Genomic DNA, 24,269 nt, shown 5'->3' on the forward strand with positions numbered 1-24,269 from the left:
AAACGGCTTTCATTAACACCGTAACTCGTGCTAATACATCGATGGTTAACACGCAGACGATGGCTTGGTAAATGGTTTATAAGTGAGCCTTAAGTGATTGTTGTAAATGATCGTCAGTGACTGTGGAGATGGGGGCACACACATGGCTGTACCACTCCCCAAGCATGCGGTCCGGACAGACCCAGACGGAGCCCTGACTCCGAGCGGCTGCATCCCCATGTTCAGAGTCGAACATCACATCTCGCATTAAGTTTCGCACCCCTGCAGTTCAGGGTCTTTCTCCTGCCGTGGGTGATGCGGGAGAAGGAATGCGGAATCCTGACCAAATGCATCTGCCAGGAGATCACCTCAGGAGACTCGTCTCCGTGACCCTGAAACCATTCGCGCCGTGAGGCTGGTATACAAATGTATCGTTTACCATCATTTCAGTGATGAGAATGCAGGTTTAGACAAGATAGCATTTAGGAGTCTTAAATTTATTTAAATTAATGCCAGTTTCAAAATACCAAAAATGCCATTAGACTCCAATGACACCAGCTTCACAGATGGATTTGAGAAGTTTTAATATATAAATTTTAATTTCTGTACCCACTCATCCTATGCAGGGTTACAGGGGTCTAGAGCCTATGGGGGGTGGCTCAGTGGGCTAGTATTCTGTACCCATGATCAGAAGAGTGCTGGTTTGAGCACAGGCCTCAGCATAATGGACACATGCCCATAGACCCTTGAGCAAGGCCCTTACTCCTCCATTTGCCAGGATCACCACACGACGGCTGACCCTGCACTGTGACCCCAAAGCTATGGAGGGCCAGACTGGGCAGTTGAAGTGATGGATTCCAAGGATTTGTCAAAAGAAATATCCCAGAAGCTACGAGTGCCGGGAATAACCCGCAATTGGAGCCCTCCTCATCGCAGGGCGCACACACAATTTGGCAGCTCAAATTCGCCTTGGCATGTTTCTGGACTGTGGAAGGGTGGATTCTTTAGTAGCGGCGTACCCATAGGGCCTCCTTCACACCCAGCCCAATGGTGCCACACAATGGCTGTCCATGTGCTGTGACCCCAGCCCCCAAGACTATGGACAACAAGATGAGGTAGGAAGAGGTCACTTTTAGCATATTTTTATAAAAAAAAAACCTGAGTACACATCAGGGAATAACCCACAATGACACACTCACATCATCTAACACAGGGGTCCCACACATATTCTCCAGACAGAGCAGATTCAAACCCTAGCCTCCAGAGGTACAGTGATAACCACTACACCACCGTGCCACCCTCCAACCGCACAGCCCAAATGCAACACTCTTTCAGACCAAGAATCTGCAGGTGCCCTATGGATGGATGCAGGTTTCGACAAGATAGATTTTTAAGATTCTTTAAGACTCCTAAATGCTACTTTAAATTTAATGCTAGTTTCACAATAACAAAAGTGCCATTGGATCCGATGACACCAACTTCACAGGTGGATTTAAGACATTTTAATGCCGATTAAAACCATGCATCCATTTGTTGTACCTCCTCATCCTATGTATGGCTACAGGATTCCAGAGCCTATGGGCACGAGGTAGGGAGCAACCCAGGATGGGGCACCAACCCATCGCAGAACACATTCACACACTATTAACTCAGACATGCACACCTACGGGCAATTTGGTAACTCCAGTTAACCTCAGCATGTTTTTTGGGCTGGGGGCAGTGGTTGTTTCACACCTCTGGGACCAGGGTTCGAGTCACTACTATGGCTCCATGTTTGTGGAGTTTACATGTTCTCCCCCGTGTCGTTGTGGTGTTTCCTCCGGTTCCCTGACAGTCCGAAAACACGCTGAGGTTAATTGGAGTTACCAAATTGCCCATAGATGTACATATGTGCGTAAATGGTGTGTGTGTGAGCCCTGTAATGGGTTGGGGCCCCATCCTGGGTTGTTCGATGCCTTATTCCCATAGCCTCTGGGATGGGTTCCAGACTCCCAGCAACTCTGAACTGGATAAGTAGTTTCAGAAAATTGATGGATGTTTTTGGACTGTGGGGAGAAACCAGAATACCCATAATGATAATGAGAGAACATGCCACCTCGGACACACGAACCCTGGTCCCAGAGGTGTAAGGCAATAGTGCTAATCACTAGACCAGTATGCTGCCCTCCAATTACAATAAACAAACATAATACCCTTTCGGACTGTATGGGTATCTGCAGGTCTCGGATGGATGGATGGATGGATGGATGGATGGATGGATGGATGGATGGATGGACAGACATGAGCAAGGCTGCCTCACCTCTCTATCTGGCTTGTGTGGCTTCATCAGCTCCACGGCCTGACCTCGCCTGACCAGCATCACCTGCGAGTCGCCGAGCCAGGCCACATGGAGGGTGCGTCCCCTCAGGAAGGTCACCACCCCAGTGGTGCCGCAGCGCAGATGCTGTCGAGCGGAGACGCATCACAAGGCTCAGGGCTCTGCTCTGCCAGCTACCAGCAAACCCTCTCCTACGCCTTCATGCCACTTTATTCATACACTCTCAAACTAAACTACAGTACGCATTTCCACAGGGGTGACCATTTTTACTTTTGCATAAATAGCTGCTTTTTGGCATTTCATCAAACACAGACCCTCACCACAAGGGGGCGACCTGCGGCCCTGACCCACATACAGGCCAGAAGCTGGAAGGCGGAGGACAGTCTGCCCTTACCTCGCGCGAGGCCTTCTGCACGAAGCGCTCGTCCGTCAGCTTGAAGGCACGGCACAGGGCCTCGGCCGGGTCCTGGCTGAACATCTCCTGCCGCACCAGGTTGACGTGCAGGTGATTGGATGCGTAGGTGGCGGCGTCCACTCCCCCGTGGCCGTCGAACACGGCGAAGTAGGCCTGGTCCTCTTGGTCCTGTCCCCGTGGAGGAGAAGCATGTCAGGGAAACACGACCTCCTGCTGGCCCGTGCCCCAGCATGCTACCCGTAAAGACGTTCCACATGTTCCAACCACTTAGCTGCATGTGGCCCTTTGCGTTTACCATGGGGGCCCGCAGGGGGGGCGGGGCTGAGAAACAGGGTTTCCTTCCTGGAATAACAGGAAGGTAACGCTTTCCACTGATGCTATTAATTATCTCATATGCTGCAACTGAAGCTCTCGCACCTCAGCCAGTCAAAGGCAGAGCAGGAGAAACCCTATCGGCCTGCCAGCTGCTTTCATTACGTCGGGTGGTAGATTTCCTGCTGCGGTTCTGGATTTGCACCTTAGGGGGGTGGGGGGGGTGGGGGAGCGTAATTAATTAGTCAACACGGAGGGCTGAAAAACGTGCCCTTAATTACCCGTGATTGGCGATGCCCAGCTGAGGTCTGGCAAACACAGCGTATCGTACGCATCTAAAGATGCGCATAGTCTGGACTCTGTAAGTTCTGTCCTTATTTATTTACTTCTTTAGTGAATTTTCCCGCTGCATGTCAAATTGACTGACTTCCATCTGACCTGACTTTGAGACCCTGAGCAGCCAGAAGACGTGATCTAATGTGATTTTAGCAGTCTAGGGAGAGATGGAATTTCTGCGTCTGTGTGCACGTCGATTTACTCAAAGGTGCTATTTGTACAAACACTGTTGCCTCACACCCGCTGCAATGTGTGTATGTGTGTGTCTGTGGGTCATGTATAGATTACACTGAGGAGTCCAAATGTCCCTACAATGTGAAAAAACCTGTCATTTTCACACTGAGACCAAAAATGTGGAGCAAACGTGCAGACCATCTGGTAGTGAGCTCGGAGGGAGCAAAAGCATGAGCTGATTATGGGTCCGCAAGGACCAGATTGGGAAAAGATATAGAAAATCACTTTGGATGGAATTATAAGTTATACAAAAATGATCATATTCACAACTAATCGCTACTACATATCAGCCAATTAAAGATGTCCGCCCTGCCTTGTCTTATGTTCTGCTCCCTCGGCTGAGGCAGGAATCCCCGCGGTCACCTGCAGGCTGAACAGCGCGTTGAATTCCGGGATGACGACGTGCTTGTCCTCCATCTTCCGCCGCATGTTCTTGATTGCGTGAATGGACGTCTCGTAGTAGGCCTGAGAGCGGCGCCGCTGGGGGAAGTCCTTGAGCCAGAGGCAGCAGATCTCGCACAGTTTGTTGAAGACGAGCCGAGCCAGCTTCACCGAGTCGAGCTCTGCGTGAGAAAGCATGCACCCACACGGCCATTATTCCTGCCGGGCCTGTGAGTCTGACACGCCCCCATTTCTCTCGGATAGTGGGAATGTTTCTTACACAAAAATGTTCTGAGGGCAGAAGAAAAAAAAAATGATTAGGTCAGAGAGAAAACCAATCAGATTGTAGAGGAGGTGGGAGCAAGCAACAAGAGGAGACAGGACCAAGATATCTGATTGGTTGGTCCTGCCTCCTCTACAATCTGAATGGTCATTTCTCTGAACCAATCATTTTTTCTTCTGCACTCAGAACATTTTTGCATAAGTAAAATTCCCATGAGCCCTTGCTCGGGGGGCAGAGGCAGACCATAATAACCAAGCCGGCCTGTGAGCCTCTTCTTGGTGGGAAACGGGGGACAGTGAGTAGAATATTTCTCAAAGGGCGTACCAACGTCACATGACACCAATTATTTCCTCAACGATTCTCAATGCCTGGGTGCTTTTTTTTTTTTTTTTTGAAATAGCAGGAGTGGCAGTAATTTCCAGATCACCGCCCCCCCTCCCCCTTACTCCCAGGGGTGGCTTTCTCACTGGCTGTCAGTGACAGTGGTCTCATTCTGCCACCAATCTGCGCGATGGCGCCCCCCCAGGGTGCATGCTTGGCTAAACACACAAGCGCAGCCACGACGCCCCTGCAGTAATGCCACTCGGTACGTGATGAAGATGAACAGAACCATTTGAATTTAATTAGTAATAATTAAAAAATGGATTATTAATCTTTGATTAACGGGGGGAGGAGGGGTAATTGTTTTTGACCCTCAAAACATTTTACCTTGTATGTAACACAATATTAAATAGTGTGAGTTGGGTGCTGCCTGTAGAGTCTCTGACACCAAAGGCTCTACAGAGAGCGGCCCAGAGACTGGGTCCGCTTTAAGACCCTGCAGCCCGTCCTCATTCCGGGACCCACTTAAGGGGACCGGGGCTGCCAGCACACAGCAGGGGTATGTGAGGCCCCTCTTTCCCTTTCGAGAGGCTTGCTGAATGTTACCTTTACATGGTACCTCCTGTGGTCTCTCGTCAGTCTGACTGCTTCACTAACGATGTTCCTGCAGTGGCTGTGTAAATGAGAGCCCCCTCGCTCCCTCCTGGTCTCAGGATCGGCCAGTGCTGCCCGGCTGGCTTCCTGCAAGGCCTTCAGCTGAATAACCAGACCAAGCCGGGGGCCTGATCGCGAGGAATATGCGATGCCATCGGTGCTCGCCTTATTGGGTCTGGCCTGCCGTTATAGGCGGAGCCCAGAGGACTGGGGGAGAGCGCTTCACGGCTTCTCAGAGCACCTGGGTCTCCCCCATGTCCTCCCTTCCCATTGAGGAGGCAGCATTCTGCAGTGTCCCTCACCCTGAGTGGAATTTGGAAGGTCATTTGCTTTACTCGGTTAGCCAGTGTATTTCAGCACCACACATTTCCAAAAGCTGCAAAGCTCTATTTCCGTAGGTTGAATGTGGAATTCCAACAATAACTTAGTGACCCTGTGAAATAAAGCAATCAATAACTACGCTTGTGTCTACACCAGTACCTTCCATTGCATCACTGTGCCACATGTTCACTAAAAGATGGCACCAGGAACCAGGAATGAGCTGGCCAGAACCAGATCCGGTCCCAGCAGCCCCATTCTCCCTCATTCCTGCCAACCAGCAATCTCTCCTGGTCCGTATCCCCACCGTGGCCGAGAGGCTATTCAGAATCCTGGTCATTATCAAAATCCTTCAGGACACCAAAGAACACAAATCAAAGGAGGACGATTTTGTGAAAAAAAAGGAGGCAGAAATGTCCCAGACACCATGACTCAGACTCCTCGCCGTTCCTGTAATGTTCCTTCGCGAGATTTCACACTCGAATCTGCTGTATTTATAAGGCCACTTGGTACATAGTTAGGTCACCAAGTGACCTGATTTTTGAGTCAATACTTCAAAACACCACACATAATGTCCTACTTCCCATTTCTATTGAGATCCAGGATTCAGTATCCTTTTATCTTTATGGCCAACATTTGTCACATCTTCCATGATATTCTCTGCTTGTACCTTGCCTTATACTTAAATATTTTCATTTGTCATGTGCTAATTGCAGCGTGCAGTTAGTGAGTATCACATGCACAGACTCCAGTCTGATTCACGAATGTGGATCCGCACTACAGTGACTATGAGTGAGCAGCATAAATTTTACACTAATCATCCTTCACCACTCAACACTGAGCAGTGAAGCATATCCGGTGGCATAACATTTAAGAGTGGGGGCTCCTAATCTGTGTGATAGCACATAAATGAGCAATTTTGTATGTAGTCAGTAATGATGGCTAAATGAGTAATGATGGCTAAATGAAGCTTCATGAACCATTTGCTGTGTTTTTTCACCCCACTAGATGGCGCTCATGGATTGCTTTGGGGCATGCATTGAACCCTTTTTTTGAGCGGAAAGCACCACCTAATGGGGTCAGAAAATACAGCAAGTGGTTCATGAAGCTTCATTTGGCCATCAGTAGTACCCAGTACATTTACGGAGAGGGTCTTAGATGATTATGTTTACAAACTGATCGCTGCTACATGTCAGCCAGTTAAAGATAATCCAGCCTTGCGCTGAGGACCGAATGCCAGTGGTCATTGGCTTACGCTCCAGGAGGTATCGTGTACTGAAGCTGCCTTCCAATACTTGGCATACCACTACACTGTACCACGTGAATTCTGCTGCACAACAGTTACTGGTACCACGTCACACTGGGAAAGCGAGGGCCCGCCAGCGAGAGGGGGATACTCACGGGGGAGGGACTCTGTGTTGTCTTCCACTGCCTTGTTTTGGTGGTAGACGGAGAGGTCGCTCTGGAGGACGTCGCTGGCCGTGGCTCGGGCAAGGGCTGCTGCCAGGGTGAACGGGCAGTTACTGCAGGGAGACAGGAAGAGCCAGGGGGTCCTGTTTACCTCACTCCCTCCTACTGGCCTTTACATCCAACAGCCAATCACAGCAGGGTTTGCACATGCCCTCCTACCTAGAGACCGAGTGGGATTCTGACATGAGGGGAGTCACTGCTCTCTACCTGCTTCATACAATCATTCTTCCCTTCAATGTTGTACGTCCTCCCCCCCAAATAACTATAAAAATCACTGGTTATCAGTCCAAACCTTAACAGGCAATTTCTGGATACAAAGCCAACAGGAAGCCATGATTAGTTAACTTGAGAGCCGACGAGCAGCCAAGCATAGACTCCAACGAGAGCAATCGTGTCAAACACCTTTTTAATAATTAGCCTCCAGACAAACCGCAGGATAAGGTAGTCGTATGGTCAAGGTCGCTCTTCTTCCTGTAATTGTCCTCGGCTCTTCACGAACGATTTCTTATCGGTGTTCTCTTATTAATCAGGTCAGCTGTGGAAAGAAGCTGTCATGATTAACTTATTGTTTCTTAATGCGTTGCGCGTGTGTACGTGTGTGTGTGTGTGTGTGTGTGTGACAGCTTAGCAATCTGTTAGCAGCCCATTGACCAAAACCATCTGGGAGTGCTGCTCTTGCCGAAAGCCACAGTGTTGCATCCCACTATCCTGTCCACATCCCTGCACCTGGTACAGAGTTCCATCTTTCCCTTTTCACAGACAGCACACGCACACGCGCACACACCCCTCTGTAGAGTGCGTAGAGAGTAAAAGTGAGGACCACTGCTGTCCATTAACGGGGCACTCCGAAACCCAACGTGCAAAGGACATTTTGAGAACAGCTGAGCAGCTCAGGCCAAAAGCGACCGATGGACGCGTCGTCTTCAATTAAACTGAGCAGACCCTTCCCATCCCCCCTGTGAGCGAGATTTCCGCACAGCTGTTGAGGTCACACACGGAACGCCGGAAGGGCAGCTCGTCGGTCGCTCCCGACTCGAAGTGACCGCTGAACGCGGCTCTGCTGGTTTACTTAATCCTCTCGTTTTTATTTATCCCTCAACTGTTATTGTTACTACTATTATGTATGGGACTCTGGGGTAATTAGCTCACACTTTACACATTTAGAATTGAGGTTAAACAATTCAGGTTAAGCAACTTGCTCAAGGATATGACAGCTCTGCGTGAGATTTTAAGCAGGAAACCTTGAGATCACTAGTTCCCCAACCACAATACTGCTCTTCCAGGTCTTGGGTCATGGAAGTAGATTTGGGCTGACTTCATGAAGGCATATGAGCAACACTGTATTGCTGTGTAATCTTACCTGGGATATGCATCCTCAATAGTCTAATGCAGATGGGATTACATTTCCAGATCACCGAGGTCTCCTGCCAAACACTCAGTGGGGGGGTAGGGCTGTTGAAGCAATGTGATGCTTTATCCTAGAGACCGTACCCATGGTAACATGAGGTGCCTCATGTTGACAGCCAATCGGGTAACCATGGTGACACATACAACCTGGCTTCCATGGCGAGCGCCGTAGGTATGGCGACGCGCAAAGCCTGGATGTGACCACAGGATGCCAACGGCGACTGGCCCGATCGCGTGCTGAGAGATGGCTGTCGGAGGCAAACAGCGACTAAAGCTCCTCGGGCGACGTGGGATTTGGATATTAAAATTAGAGCAGATCTCCGCCTTCATTTACCGCGCTTCTGAAGAGCTGGAATAGCAGTCCGCAGACATGAAGGGAAAGTGGAACAGACTCCTGCAAGGGCAGCCCAATGACAGCTCATCCTCATACCTGAGGCCCGGCATGCACAGTGCATCCAGTTTAGTGGTCATGCACCACGATATATCCCGTGGCCTTGAGCACACAATCACGGTGACTAATGAAGCCTTCTGATTGGGCCTGTATTATTACAGGTTTATCAGGAATCGATGATGAACAATGAGCTCAATGAGGTCTGCATTCCATCCATCCCAGTGTGAGAGCCGTCAGAGAACCCCTCCACGCTAAGACTGGACCTTATGGTCTCATGGACAATTTGACAAGTTCTCCCACAGTGTGGTCATGAGGTACAGCCCCTTTGTGCTGATAACGGCCCGGGAACGTTCACCTGAAGCTTGTGAGTCAGGCTCAGCACAGACTGGCACCCGCTCACAAGAAAACTTGTGCTTCCTTCACCCCCATCAATCGTGAGCTGATTACACACACACACACGCAATCAGTCATGAGTCACACTGATACATACATTCTGATTTGGCTGCATGAAGACACGCCCATCCTTTCATCCCACTTGTGTTTTTGTTCGATCACTCTGTGGTGTGCTTAGTTGTTAACGATCCGGCTGATCAATATCCATCAGGGGACCAAAACAAACCTTAATGCAGTCAGAAAGGAAAGCAAGCAAAAGGGGGCAAAGGAAGTCCGGAAAATGTAACGTGAGTGGATGAATTTCAGTGGTCAGGAGGAAATCCAGGCGTTCTTATGCTGTGCTTGGGCTCAAAATCCATACACCGACTGTACCAATCAGAGTGTCCCCCCCTCATTAGGACATCCTAATGGGCAAAGCAGGAAGCGCTGGAATAAGGCGGGGGGGAATTGCTGTCGTGAGCTAACATGCAATTTGTGGGGTGTGAGGGCTATTTATAGTTTACTGATTAGCAAGAAGCCATTCAAGCACTACATTCTGTAATATACCCAGAATATCCGAGTCGGCTGTTTCTGCAGTCGATGTCATTATTCCGTGGGAGAAGGAGCGGCGCGGGGAAGTGAATTTAATCGCAGTAATTCAACCGGAGTAATGAGCGGGCGTGAGACCGGGATGCTGGGCGAGGAGTGAAGCTGTGTGTGGGCGAGGAGGAGGGCCTGGGGGTGGACAGACAGAGAGGGAGGCGATGCCGGGTTTGGAAAAGGGAGACCTCACAAGTGGTAAGATCCGCAGCGCGTGCGGGAGGGTGTGGAGCCTCAAAGAGAGCCCCGAACATCCCCAGCTGCCACGCCACTGCCTGAAAGCCACCTCCTCCGCATTTCCATTCAGAGAAATCCAGCTCTCTCACTCGCCGAGCCGGGTGCCGTCACACCCCGCGCGTGGTGGGCGGGGAAGCCGCTAAACACCTGATTGGCCAGAGGCACTTCTGCATACCCGCTCATGCCCAATCACGGCTCCCCATTGCTTTTGCGACACAGGCGAGTCAGAGGAGACTACGTTAGCAATGCGACGGTCTGGGTTGGAGATGCGTAGCTTTTGGTTTTTTTTTTGGAAACAAAACAGAAAATGTATAGATTCTATTTAAAGGCACCGCGTCTTGCTTACGTGCAGCTTTTTATAGCGAAGGCGCAGGGAGGTGCTGCAGGTTCTACCACCTCCTCCTCTGAACTCCTCTGCAGCCTGCCATCTTCCTCGCTCCTCCTCACGGAGCGAGTCACAGGCACACTGCAGAGCTTCGTTTTTTTTTTCTCTCCTTTTTTGTTTCCCACCCCCTTCCGATCGGGGGGAGGATTAGGGAGTCTCTCCTCCACGTCACACTGAGTGGGTAGAGACACAGGATGAATGAGGAGAGTCTCCAGCCTACCCCCCCCCCCCCCCCCCCCCCGGCCGCCTCCTCCCTTCAGGGGACACCGAGTTCAGGACTGCCGTCACTGGCGCCGCTAGCTAACCCCTCCCTCCACCTCCATGCCGGCCTGTGCCCCCCCCCGACAACTGAGATGGGGGCCAAGGTTCCCATGACACTAAGCATGAGCTGTGTCGCCCCGGTGCTGGCATTTCATTTTCTTTTTAATTAGAGGAGTGTGCTGCTTAACTCCTGTCATGTAAAGCCGCAATCCAATCAGCGCGTCAGGCTCCAGACTCGCATCTCGAGGTGGGCCGGCCCTGTGCACTCACGATTCCCTGCACCTGCAAGCATGCGCGTGTGTGTATATGTGAGTGCTGCTGCTTCGGGGACGCAGTGACAGCTGCTGACGTCAGACTGCTGTGCTCCAGCCGCAGAGGCAGTGCGTCACGCACATATACGCTCACGCGCGCACCTGCCTTCCAAGGGGGGGAAACCTCACAGCCACATTAACTTTCAAGCGTCCTTGGCCAAGATCCTACGTTCTCGCTTTAGATGCGCGCTTATGCAGGGAGAATATGCACGTATGTCACACGAGTGTCAGGACGGTGGCTCAGTCATCAGGGAGCAGATGTCTGTGTATGAGCCCGCCCCACTGTGGATCGCACACGCTGGTTTAAGGCTTCCCCTTAATAACACCGACAGATTACAACGGTAAAAGAATCTGGACGCAGACCTGCCTTCGCGGTCTGACGGCCAAGGCTCTTCATCGTACTGCAGCTGTATCGCTCACGAGCATGCGGGGGTGACCCTCAGACTGCGGGAATACAGGTAATCTCTGCTTTGCGTGACTCAGCCGAAAGATAGATTAATGTGCCCCCTCTCTGTCCATCAAACTGTCTTTTTTTTTTACCCTGGATAATTAGATGTGGAAGGGGTCTAAATATAAGGTCTTCCTTGGGGTGTCTCTCTTTCTCTTTCTGTGCGGCATTTTTCGGCTGCAGCATCCCACCCCCATTTTCAAGCGGAGCTCGCACGTCACAGCACCACGACGCCCACGCCTCTCCGTCCTTGTGTTTCTCATCCTCTTTTAATTATTCATCCCTGTCTGTGTCACAGGAATGCGAAAAGCCCTCCCAACCCCCCCCCAGCCCCGACTAAGTACAGGATCTCATCTCCGACAGGGTTTCCCCGCTCTGTCCGCTGCCTCAGATCGGTCACACAGGGACGAACACGGTTCTGTACGGCCGGAAATGCAATCGATCACAGAGTTTAAAGGGGAATTCCCCCAGTCTGGTCATTCTGCATATATTACTCGTTTACTGAGGTAAGAATATGCATAACCTATTATACATATTATACCTATAACCTATTATAACCTACTCTAGTAATCAAAACAATCTATTACTTGACAGTTTCATGTACTTTTTGTTTTACATTTTCAAATCACCAAGGTGTCACGGAAAGTGAAAACTGGACTAGCAAAGGGCTGTAAAGATCCTGTCTTTTATCACAGAGAACAGATTTTGGGATATATATTGGAATTTTGACAGAAGAATGTGTAATTTTGCCATGTATTCATACCTTTCCTATACACATGCAGAAATAACTGTCTCCTGATAACATAAGTCAGTGAAATTCCTTATATAACAAAATAGCAACTCATGGTACATATGATACAGTTTCCATTCATTAAAATTCAAAAATCATATCCCTTTTAGGTGGAACCATCCTTAATGTTTTTTTAGTTCAGTTGCTCATTCTGGCAGCTACTGTGAGGGTTTACTGAGACTCACACACTGTACTGAACCCAAGTGATAATATACACAGCACACAGGAACACATATGTGCGAAAGTAATATTCTAAAACATTTCGGCTGCCTGAATTAATTTGTATAACTGAATGAAAAGAAACATCACCCACCGGCAGTGGGGTGACATCCAAAGCATGCACCTGGGGAGCCCTATTAGCAACAGAGTCTCCAGTTTCCGGAGAACGATGAGAAAAGGCAGAGTTGATAGTCGGCACATGGAGTTACAGGATACTCCAAAGCTAGAATGTACTTTATGCCATAACAATACCAACTGATCACTTTTCTGGGAGTCTGTAATGCAGAATATTGTGGTTAGAAGGCGATTAAATGTCTTACATCATTGTTCCTTATGTAATTAATTAATGCACTCAGGTTGATACTGGCAGCAGGCACCGACAAGCACCGTTGTGTGCATCAGGAGTGGGCAATCGCTTCTCTGATGATGGCCCCAACTCGGCCTCTGCCTCTCAGCTAGGACAACCTCTGAGCTCAGCAAGGCGATTTCATCCCGGATCGACGGGGACTTCAGACACACAGCTTAGCCCATTAACGGGAGCTCAGAGAACTGAAGGCGCGGCTTCCGAGAGACCTGAGGCGGCACTCCAGTGTGTTCCCAAAGACCTGGACTGGGTGGCCTGCGTTAAAGTCTGACTCAGAAGCGGGAGTGGAGGGCGCCGGCACAGGCGGCTGCAGGCCGGCGAGGCGGCCCCGCGGACAGATGGAGCCTTCCTCGGTGGCCGTCTCCGCTAGAAAACCCCAGAGAAATCCCAGGGTGCTTCATTTGCCCTTTGGATTGACCGGGGAAGGCGCTCATGCTGTCCCAGTGTGCTGAGCTATCTCTGGCTTCAAAGAGCAAAAGCCCAGCTGCAGCTTCCGGAGTGTCTCTCTCTCTCCCTCTCTCTGACACATATGCTATAACAGTGGGGGCTTCGCCGACTGCAGGTGTAGCTGCTCTGAGAAATCCCACGCTAGGCAGGAATAGACTGTCGGCTACCAATCACCAGCGACCGCTGCTCTTCCAGAAGACAATGAGTGAGGGGCGGCTGTGCCAAAAGCACTGCCATGATCTCTGTGCGGGTGCGTGGGGGGTAAAAGCACTGGGCGTTCTACGGTGAGGAGGGTGGCACCAGCTGTCTCTCTCGCTCGCTCGCTCTCCTCCAGCCTGGAGTACTGCTTCCCAGTTCCCTATTTCTGCACGACTGTTTTACTCATCGAACATCACTCATCCGTTCGGCCAATTCACGTTCAAATCCGTCCTAAAATAACAGCCACTTCTTAATCTTTTGGATAAAGTCACTTATCCATCTCAGAGGTGTTGAAATTAAGGTGCCATAGCCTTTGCGAGTGTAGCATTTCAGCATCGATGAAGATCAAGATGATTGTGAAACAATGTCCATTAGTAAATCAGTGGTCTAGGACTGCAGATTCTGGAGAAAACTCTGGCCTTAGGATCTGGACCTTGTTTGACCTTCTTCAGGATAAGAATCTGTCTCAACAAAAGATTAAGAAGTTCAGATGGTCTGTGAAAAGGAACGATTTTGAAATGAATCCACCACAAAGCTGTCACTATATTCCCAAAGAATACAGGGTTCTTTTGCATATGGAGAATTTATTGAGCTCTTTAACGCCATATTGGGAGCAGAGACCCCCTACAATCTGATTGGTTATCTCTCTGAACCAATCATTTTTCCTTCTGCCTTCTGAACATTTTCCCTGGTTAAGACAAGAATTGCAGGGCCATTAATTGAGTGGGATTGGTTTCCTACACTTAGACAGGCATAATGTGCCCCTGTATAAGTCCTGGTTTGTTTTATGGGGTACAATAAGTGAACGGCTCATGATTAGTTATGTTTATCATGACCACGGTAATGGAATTAGCGACCTCAGCCAGTGCTGCTTGCGATGTCACCTTGACCCATCGACTGACGGACTCTCCTCGTCTTCCCCTGCCTTGACAAAGGTGCAGCCGCGGACAGCCTGTGGCATCATCTGCGAATGTTCCACAGCAGTGGCGCATCGCTCCCCAGCCACGTGTAAATGAACCATCACCAGAACTAATTACTCTTCAAGGCGGGGAGCTATTTTTACACTCTGCGGCTTTCCCCTTCTTTTTTCTTCCCTTCCTCCACTGATGCTTTGCAGTGACACCGAGCTCTTCAGCCGAGCCCAGGCACTTCCCTGTGCTGGATGATGAGCAAATGTCGAAGACTCTACCCCGGCCGGATCCTACGTGGGGCTGCCTGCTGCGGCTCTCGGAATTCCAACTGTGTGAGATTTACCGCACCGCTGATATCCATAAGCGGGGAAGACGGCAAGTAGGCCTGCAAAGAGAGCTCTTTTTGGGAAACCATGCCACTAATTCCCCCCATCCCCATGCACAGGGACCACAGGTGCACAAGAGCATGCCTGAGAGTGCTGGACTGCCCAAGTGCACGAGACAAGTGTCCTGGGGGCATTATTCATGCTACAGGTATGTCCCACTTTACTCAAGCCCGCATTTTGCAACTGAGAGTTCTGCAGGGCACGGCAATTGCCTGGCTTACTGTGGCGAGCCTGCTGCCACAACCCGGCTCTGAACAACCATCCTCCCCATTGGTGAAAATGAAGAAATCTGGCTCCGAAGGAAAACGTGTGAAAAACAGTCTCTCTCTCTCTCTTACTCTCTCTCTATTCCGTCTGAAAGATGAGGGAGCCCAACGATCGAAAATGTAGTTAAGGGCGGGGTGCTTGAAGCGGGAATGGTCAACCGTCCCTGACATCGCGGAGAAGGAAGAAGCACGTGGCCGTAGGGGAAGCGTGTCGTAGACATGGCCGCCGGCAACGCTGTGGCGCTGTCTATCCTGCCAGAGAAAGCGTGGGCAGAGGCAGCACCGATTTTACATCCCACAGTCCCCCGTGCATTTGTTTGACCCAGCAGCGAATTTGCCAAACAAATCCTGTTCCAATTATTAAAAGAACCATTTAGTGCCAAGGAGACGACGGGTAACCCAGGGGGACTGGTGTGCTGAGCTCAGGGACTCGCGGCTCGGGGGTACGGCAGACAGAGAGCGCCGGCCTTCAAAGGGTGTTTGTTCAGCTGGAGATCCAGCCACATTACAGCCTCACCGGGTCTTTCATCACTCATCCATCACGACTGAGAACGTTGCCCCGGCTCTCCGACAAACCCCATTCAAACCACGTCCCCGTTTTGTCACTCTCTGATTTTCGAGGCTCTCTTCGCCTTTTTATAAGGGTCTTTTATAAGTTTTCTATTTATACTTTTGCAAGTGTGTGGGCTTCTACTGTGTTTGTGGCAGAGCGTGGAAGGGAGAGGTGTCTCGCTGTGGAAACTGCAGGTGTGTGACTCACCATGCAGGGCAAACGTACCCACTTAGTGGTGGGTGACCTACATGAGCCAAGCAGTGCTAAGGCCACTCTCTGCCTCTGAAGTCACAGATGGGTAAGAGTGACACATACCATCACACCCCTCCCCCATCCATACACAAGCATCCATCTGTTGCAGAACAGAAGAGTAAATCTGTCTAGAAGATGAAGACTTTTTGATTCGTTTTGGCACTTGAGGTCGGGAGACTGACGTCCCAACAGTAGTTGCAGGTAAGCCTCAGAGTACTCATGGGGGGGGGGGGGGGGGGGCGCCCAAAAACGAAACCCCCCTCCAGCTGTATCCTGCTATTCACGACGGAAATGCCAGCCAGCCCATTTCCATTTGAACCTTAGAAAACAGAGCCCCTTTGTCACAGTAATGCACGTAATCCACGAAGCTGGCGAAATGCTTCCACACAATGATTACAATCCACTATAGGCTATAAAAGCCTTAATCCCATTTTCGGTAACTTCTTATCCCGGGAAGCGTCAGGTGAAGTCGCCACAGTCACGGGGCACTCAGACAGGAAACCTGCACCCACGTATCGTCGGCACCGAGTCTTTGTTCTGTGGGAGGAAAGCGGCACATAGAGGAAGCCATCCCGATCTCCCGACCCACAGATCTGGGTCAGACTCGAACCAGAGGCCCTGGAGGTGGGAGGCAAACCGCTACATCGAGCCACCATACCACGCAAGCCTTCCTTCTCTGCTGAAAGCCCAGAATATTGTTGACTTGTGTGATTTAATGTATTTATGGAGGGAAATGGAGGGAAATCCACCGTGGGTGGAATTACTGTCAGTGACCGTCTGGATTAACCTGGTCAGAACCAAAACAACCAGTTAAAGTGATCAGTGATTGACAGCGCATGATAATCCCACTCGCATTGGGTTTTAAAGCCACATTACGATAACATCAGAATTTGACGCTTCAGTTACATCTATAACCAGTGAGGGTAGCTGATTTTATTATATAAGTAATGGGGAATGAAAAATAATGGATTTTCTTGTTTTGAAACCAGTATTATTTTGTATTTCACAGTCATAGCTGGTATGAGATATTCCATATCCCTCCTGCGGTCCATTTCAGTGTTTATAGAAACCTAGCACTTTGAGAGGTCCTATGTATAATACCAGTGGAGGGGGAGCACGCAGACTACCAACAGCGCCTGGCTGAGCACGCTGACGCTCGCTGTAGATCAGCGTTTCCATTAAATCGCACTGTGACCTATTGTGGCCAAAGAGCCATCGATCAAAGTATCGACTACTCATGTCTGACTATTTACAAATGACTGCAAATAGCGCGATTCTACTGGAAAGGTGAGGAAAAGTCTGGAATCATAACACTGGTGTTTGAATGAACGGAGTGTGTTTATGCGTTCAGCTTATAACAGTCACAGACTGGTATTTCCGACACTGCAGGCTGGCTGAGTGAGACACAGGCATCATCTGCTTCGTACAGCATAAACAGCCCCCTATGTTTCTGAATAACACACGCAGGCAGCATTGGGAAAATAATTAATGAAACAGCAGTTAACAGTTTTGAGTGCCTGCAATATTTGTACGGTCTTATGTGTTATGTCATACAGAGTAAGTGGGTACACTTGACGTTAAGGACATTAACTGCTTCCATGGAGGTGCTCAGTTCATGGTCCAAAGGTTACACTGCTGCGGCGCTTAAACTGAATTGCACCAGGAAAAATACCCAACTTGGGAACAGTATGTGGCTTCAGATAAAGCGTTTGCCAAGCAGCTACGCTGCAACAATTTTCTGAGCACGGTTTGCATGGGAAAATGGTATAACTTACTAAAGCTTCACACCGCTGAGGCCTCTCACCCGCATGTTACCTTTCTGACCACATGTTCTCAGCTGGCTGAGCAACCTCACTTCTGTCCAATTGGTAGGCCAGGGGCATCCATTAGGGCCTCCAAACATCCAAGGCTTCAGAGACCTTGAACAAAATGCCAGTCTATTCAAAATGGCTGCCTTGGGTTAGGGCGGCTGTCTGGGGCCTCGCTCAAGGTCACATGATGAACTGCCAAACACGAAATGGAACAACAGGCATGTGAAGGACAGTCTGTCGTCGACGACTGGGCAATGACTCCAGGAACAGGGACACACCCATGACATCTTTAATACTTCTTAACATTACTAAAAGGCTACCTGACAGACTTCATTCTGCCAGTGATCAAAAAGTCTTCAGAGGTCAGATTTCGTTTACTTATTTCTCCTGTTATTTCCCGCAGCTGTAGCTGAATACGTACCCCTCATAAATTACTTCCACCTCTCGCTGTATAGAGAACGGAAAAGCCCCAAAAGCTTTTAGCGATTGTTTATACAGATGCAATTAGAAGAAATCGCTCCAGCAGAACACAAGTTCTCGGAACGAGCGCTGGCTTTCAAAGCCTGGACGACGTCATTGATGGGCCGTTACCGTCAGTTTTCGGGTAGACACTGAGCTAGATCACCCATCATCCCGTTCAGCAGTAGTAGCTATATGGTGCACATGTTATTTCCACAGCAACATCGATGCTCAGGGTCTATTTTTGTCTTTAGCTTGTTGATCGTGTCACACGCACAAAAAGGCGGCAGCACAGTCGGATATTTCTTTCGAGCTACGATACACCATTCACTACCATGTAGGTTCTGACTCACCCGCCAATCACTGACGTGCAAACTTGTGTATAATGACTTGAACGTTTCAACCTTTCCTCAGGGGCAAAGGTACTTTTGAGTACTTGCATTTCTTAAAAAAATCCCAGCGACCCACCTCTAATCTCAAGCAACCGAACAGGAAAACAGCGCAGACCACCGATTTCGGATCAAAGAGAACTGGGAAGGATGTAAGTCAATCGATTCGAGATTCACATTTATAAAAGATGGTTCCTGGAGTGCCTTCATCCTGACTTCAGAGCACTGGAGCCTATACAGTAGAAACTGCATTACGCCACTGACAAAATGCGGAAGTCTGAATCCCATCCATTCCCCCAGGATGACAGCTAATCAGCCACTGACTCAGTTAGAGGAGCTGAAAATGCGGCTTTAATTATTAGATCTAGAAGCAAGAGTATATAACTAGTTTATAACGATGTTACAACACTGTCCAGGTGGCATCCGCAGCAAGCTTGTAAAATGACAACACCGGTAGCAGTTCGGTGTCACAGAAGCTTCCGGTGAACATTCCGAAATTAAATGGGAACACTGGAGAGATGCACTTGTGTGAATTCTCGAGGGGAGCAAAAAACTTTGAGCATAACCCAAATCACTTAGGACTGTCCTTTTGTGTGTCAGACCGCAGCACAAGCAAGGCAGAGACACTGACCTTTTACTCAGCAAAGTTACGTTTGAATCTCAGCAGCTAAAGTTAGGTTTGATAAAAATACACCCAACTGTCATCTATGAGTACTATACAGATCTGATTTAGACTATCATGTGGTTACACATATTCAGCTGACTGTTAGTAATTTCTACCTACAATATATTTACAATTCACTAACTTTAAGGTAATAATAGTGGAATGAAACCGATTATTATTCTGTCCACTGGCAAGTTTAGTACAAACTAAACCTCTTGATGCAAATCCCTCATCCAAGCTCATTATACAGACTGTGAAGCTCAGACTACATACATATACATCAAACTACATTCATCTTTTATAAACTACTTATGCAGGAGAGGGTTGTGGAGTCCGAGGGCAGGGGACACCCTGGACTGCATGCCAGTCCATCATCGGACTAGTAGTGTAACGGTTCTGAAACAGAGACCAAAACCGCGATACGAAAGTTCATGATCTTGTGTCGCGGTTCTGGAAGACGCAGGTACAGCCTGTTAAGCTCTCAATTATGTTACTAATGTCACAAAACTCATTTTTCATTGCACAATAAACACTAAAGCATGTACATCAAGAAATACTTCAACACATGTAAATCACAAAATTATTACTCACTTTAATGTTCGGGCAAGCTGTATATTTTGTAAATATTACACTTTGCACCTATTTTACTGTATGGTCTCCCAGCTGTGACTATTTTGGTCTAATCACAACTGAGCGATCACACCTGCACTAAAAGCTAGGCTAGTTTCATTAGCTCATTAGGGTATAGTATTTTATTTTTGATTTTATTCATGATTAATAAAACCCAGATTTTTTCCCCCTATTTTTTACTTATTAACCCGCCCCCCCCCCCCCCCAAAAAAAAAAAACGAAAAAAAAAAAACAAGTCAGTCTGCAAAGTCTGACCCAAAGGGATTTGGAGAATCATTACACCCCTACGCAGGACACACATGGGATTCCGCAGAGCAAACATGGAATAAATATTTTTATGATAAACAGAACTTGAATGTATAACATAATAAACAGGGCAGTACAGGGGTTCAGTGAGTGTCACCCACAGAGTTGGGTGATTCAGGTCCAGAGAGTATAAGACTGGGACAAGCAGCTGAGTTCTCTGTGTCTGAGACTCTTTATGTCAACTGGTTGGTTGGTTGGATCTGAATTACCTAACTGTGGTCACCCAGCATCCCGCCCAGGGTGCCCCCTGCCTCGTGCCCTATGGTGCCTGTGATAAGCTCCAGGCTACCCAGACCCCTGTGCTGTAAAAGCATTTATATTATAATAAATACAAACTCAATATTGATTTATTAACAATGCAACAGAACCTTATAAATATTGATTTTGTCATGATGAATTCCCTTAAAATAAACCTTGTGGTGAATTACACTGCTTTGGAAAGGATATTTATTAATGGTTATAGAATGTTATTTATATGAGCAGGCAGTGGAACAATGTTCATTTGGAACAATGAGCATCAATCCACCTCAAAGAGCTAAGCTTCTTGTGACCCATAACATGCTGCAGCAGGGCCTCCTGCCAGGCCGTTATTCTGGGTTCGGTCTATGTTTTTCCCCGCCCCCGAGATAAAGGCAGCCCCCTCATTGGCTCAAAGTTCATGACATCATCATCAAAGGCCAAAGGGAATAAAAAACATATTCAAAAAAACATACAGCAGAAAAAGGGTTTTGCATTAACTACAAAACAGAAGTCAAGCTCTTTAGTCAAGGAGAATGATGAATGGAGAATGACATCGGTGGCAGACGAACAAACAGCGGAGCTACGAGGAAGGATCGCTTGATGGCCTCCGTTTTGGAGGTGCTTGGGTTAGAGCCAACACCCCGTGCAACGTCAGGAGGGCGCTGTGATTCTACGGAACATGCCACCTTTCTTTTATTATTTTACCCGGAGCAGTGTGAAAAGACAGCAGATAACCGGCTGCAAAGCTTGTTCAGTAGCTGCTCAGCAGACAGCGAGGTGGGTAGGGACATTTGTCAAAAGCTGGCTCCGACTTTGTCAAATGTGTTGTTGAATAATTATGTAATGGATATTAATTCAATTAATATTATTTTGCTGGATTGCAAGCTAATGTACCTTCTCAATTTATCATGAAAAATAAAGGTCTTTTGCCTTTGTTGCACAGTAAATCCATCCACTGATGGACAGAGGAGTGGGGGAGAACTTACTATATATTACTAATATTACTACATATTACTAATATTACTATATCTTACTACATGCTACGTACTACTAAGTAATTGTTAAATACAATGGTTTAGGATTTTAATATAATTAAACTGATGAGTAGTTTAACTCAGTTGCTTAATTACAACACATCTACATGACATCTAGGAATGGAAAGTTTTACTCGTGGCATTGGAACTCTCAATATGTCCCAATATGTACATGTTTAAGGCACGGAAATGGAGTGAAAAACTATTTTAATGGTGGAATCTGGGGAGCCTATGGTTGTGATACAGCTCCTTTACATTAGAGCCCACAGGAATTACTCCCAATTGCTGCACAAACATACTGTATCTGACTATGTGGAATCACCATGGATTCTTATCAACACACAGATGTGGCAACTTAGTGGCTGGAGACTAAACTTAACTGGGGAAAAACATCTAAAAAGAGGAGCATTTCCACATGCCTTCCTCAGGGTGAATTCTGGGCCCGTATTAAACACCATAATGCCCTGTCTAGGGCTGGATCTCAGTTCTCTGACATGGATCACAAAGAACACTGCATTGATCTGCCACGATGTTCGTATTCCAATACAGCTGAGGTTCGATGCAGCCACCGAAAACACGATGCCGCGTTCGTGCGGTCTTAATGACTTTTCTCAGTTGCAGGCCTACTTCTGAGGAGCAAGACAAACAAAGGGTCCCCAAATCTTCCATCCGTCGCCCAGGATCACGTTCCTAATCCCAAGATTACCGTAGCCGCCATTTTCCACCGCTGTGCCGCTCGCCGACGCGGGCCGAGGCAAACCCTCGCGATCTGGCCCGGCATGGGCAGAGAGTGACCCGGAACGGTGACAATGCGATCATGTTCTGGCGAGCTACCTGTGAGTTACGTAAGATGTCTGGATGCGGCATGAGGGACCGGCTGGGTTACGGAGGCGTTCACCGGTGGGGTGGTACAGCGAGGGCAGCTATCGGCAGCTAACGTCATTTTGGCATCTGACTGGGATTGAGAAACAGCAGGTGTTGTTCTTCTGGAGCTCCTGGAATGTCCTCTGCTCCTTCTAAGGGTGGCCCGCCTCAGACCTCTGTTGCCCTGCAGCGACTGACATGGTCAACTCTTTAATGTCATCAAGCTTCCTGCTAATGCCGCCATTTGCACAAAGAGCCAAAGGGGAACCTCCCAAACACAGCTGTGCATGGCCACCCAGCGTGCTCACCTGACGAGGAACCTCTCCGTCCCGCTTACATCCCACCAATAATCAGCCTGCTGCAGCTTCCCGCCAAACCTCCACCAATAGCATGCGAGAGACTACGCTAATTTGTCCGAAGGCAGGATTCATTTGTTGGTCACATGAATGCTGAGTGGGAAATTCGCTCAGGAAGTAAAAAGCGACACTTAATGGCTTGTTGCCTCGCCTCAGTTGGGATCTGAGAAATGAAAACCTTTCAAAGACATGCAGCATAGGACCACTTGTCGTAATCAGCTTACAGTATCCACAATTTAATTCACTCCTTGCTGAGATGGCACAATAATAAAGGGCCACTGCCACCCAGTAGTAATTTACTGAATTTATGAGAATGCTGTAACAAAGTCACCAGCCAATCCCACCTTTGGAAAGGGGTCACATGATTTAAATGCATTCTTTCCACAATAAACATAACATTGCATGCAATGTAATGGGTAAACAAACAGCATGTCAGCAATGACACAGAGAGAATGCTAATCGGCCCATTTGCTGAAAGCTGGCTAGTCACTGCTGTCCTTAAAGTTAATTTACAGGTTATACACATTAAGTTGGCAAGGACATTTAGTCAATTATCACGGTATTCTTGCTCCGTTAACATGATCCTACATTAGACAGTCACATTAAAGCAGTTCTGTATTTTCTGTCTAATTTTATTATAACAGGGCAAATTTTGAATTAGAAAATAGTTCAGGAATAATTCTAAAACAATGTTAATTTCAGCCACTTTTTCCGAAACCAATTATTGGCTAAGTGAAAACACGGTGGGACAGTAGGGGCTTGTGAGGAGATCGGGGGGTGCCTGAGCTACAATCGAGGCTGCGGGGTCACGCCGATCCAGACCGGCGGCGTGTTTCATTAGCGCCGAGCGGGGAGGTCGTGTGGCGGGATTCACAGGGGTGAGCGTGGAGAAAAAAACCATAACAAAGCAGAAATGCTGCGTGCAGCCCGCGGACTGCTGGTCCTCGATCTGCTTGAAGTGTTGCGAAATATGCGAGCTGGGATATTAGGTAATTACTCGACGCCGCCCGTGTGAGCCTCTAGGAAAGTGCCTGATCAGTACTGATGCCCTCAATCCCATTCACCGGACCAGCTGTAATAAACGCAAACTCAGTACTTATTTTAAATACAATTCTTTTGATGCAGGAATGTGCAGCTTTTGATTAAGCTTAGCACGGCTTCTGTCAGCGCCCGCGCCCGAACCCCACCCCCCAAACGTGAGCCCATGAGCACAGTGCTGACGCAAGTCTGCTCCCCGCGCAGGGAATTGTGTCGTGTTCATCTTGGCTCATCCCCGAAGCCAGGAAAAGCCCTGCCAGTGAGGGGTTCTGACGCCCCCGCTCATCCAGGGGGAGCAGGATGAGGTCAAGCCGGAGGGCGGATCCCCGCACCCCGGAAAGTAGCCGACACTCCGGCACCTTTCACCCCTTCACATAATGGTAGCCCATTTATGGTTCTGTTTACATTTCATAAAAACATGTAATTATTCTGGGGGAGGGGGGGTTCCCAAAGGCAGTAAATGCTGTTCAAACATATGCAGGCTCACCCACCAAGTCACCTGCACTCAAAGGTCAGGTACACGTGGCTAGTGCCCCCCCAAGAGCTGCTGGGTTGGCTCGAGTCCACCTCCTTCTCTGGACCCGACCAGACCGGGGCATGAGATACACAAGCAGCACGCCGCTGATAGAGGCTCTGGAGACAGTGTTATGTAACTGACCA

The 24,269-nt window shown here is 48.6% G+C and overlaps 1 protein-coding gene across 1 annotated transcript in view; it reads right to left on the reverse strand.

Moving 5' to 3' along the window:
* ppm1e (protein phosphatase, Mg2+/Mn2+ dependent, 1E) overlaps positions 1-24,269 on the reverse strand; it is a 43,469-nt gene that overhangs the window by 4,322 nt on the left and 14,878 nt on the right. The window contains exons 2-5 of the mRNA XM_048984160.1: positions 6,952-7,073; positions 3,957-4,156; positions 2,691-2,879; positions 2,165-2,422 (exon numbers count right to left, since the gene is read on the reverse strand). Of these exons, the coding sequence (XP_048840117.1) occupies positions 2,165-2,422; positions 2,691-2,879; positions 3,957-4,156; positions 6,952-7,073 (769 nt within the window). The remainder of the gene's footprint in view (positions 1-2,164; positions 2,423-2,690; positions 2,880-3,956; positions 4,157-6,951; positions 7,074-24,269) is intronic.

The sequence above is a fragment of the Brienomyrus brachyistius genome, chromosome 18, assembly GCF_023856365.1.
Source record: "Brienomyrus brachyistius isolate T26 chromosome 18, BBRACH_0.4, whole genome shotgun sequence".
Taxonomy (NCBI): domain Eukaryota; kingdom Metazoa; phylum Chordata; class Actinopteri; order Osteoglossiformes; family Mormyridae; genus Brienomyrus; species Brienomyrus brachyistius.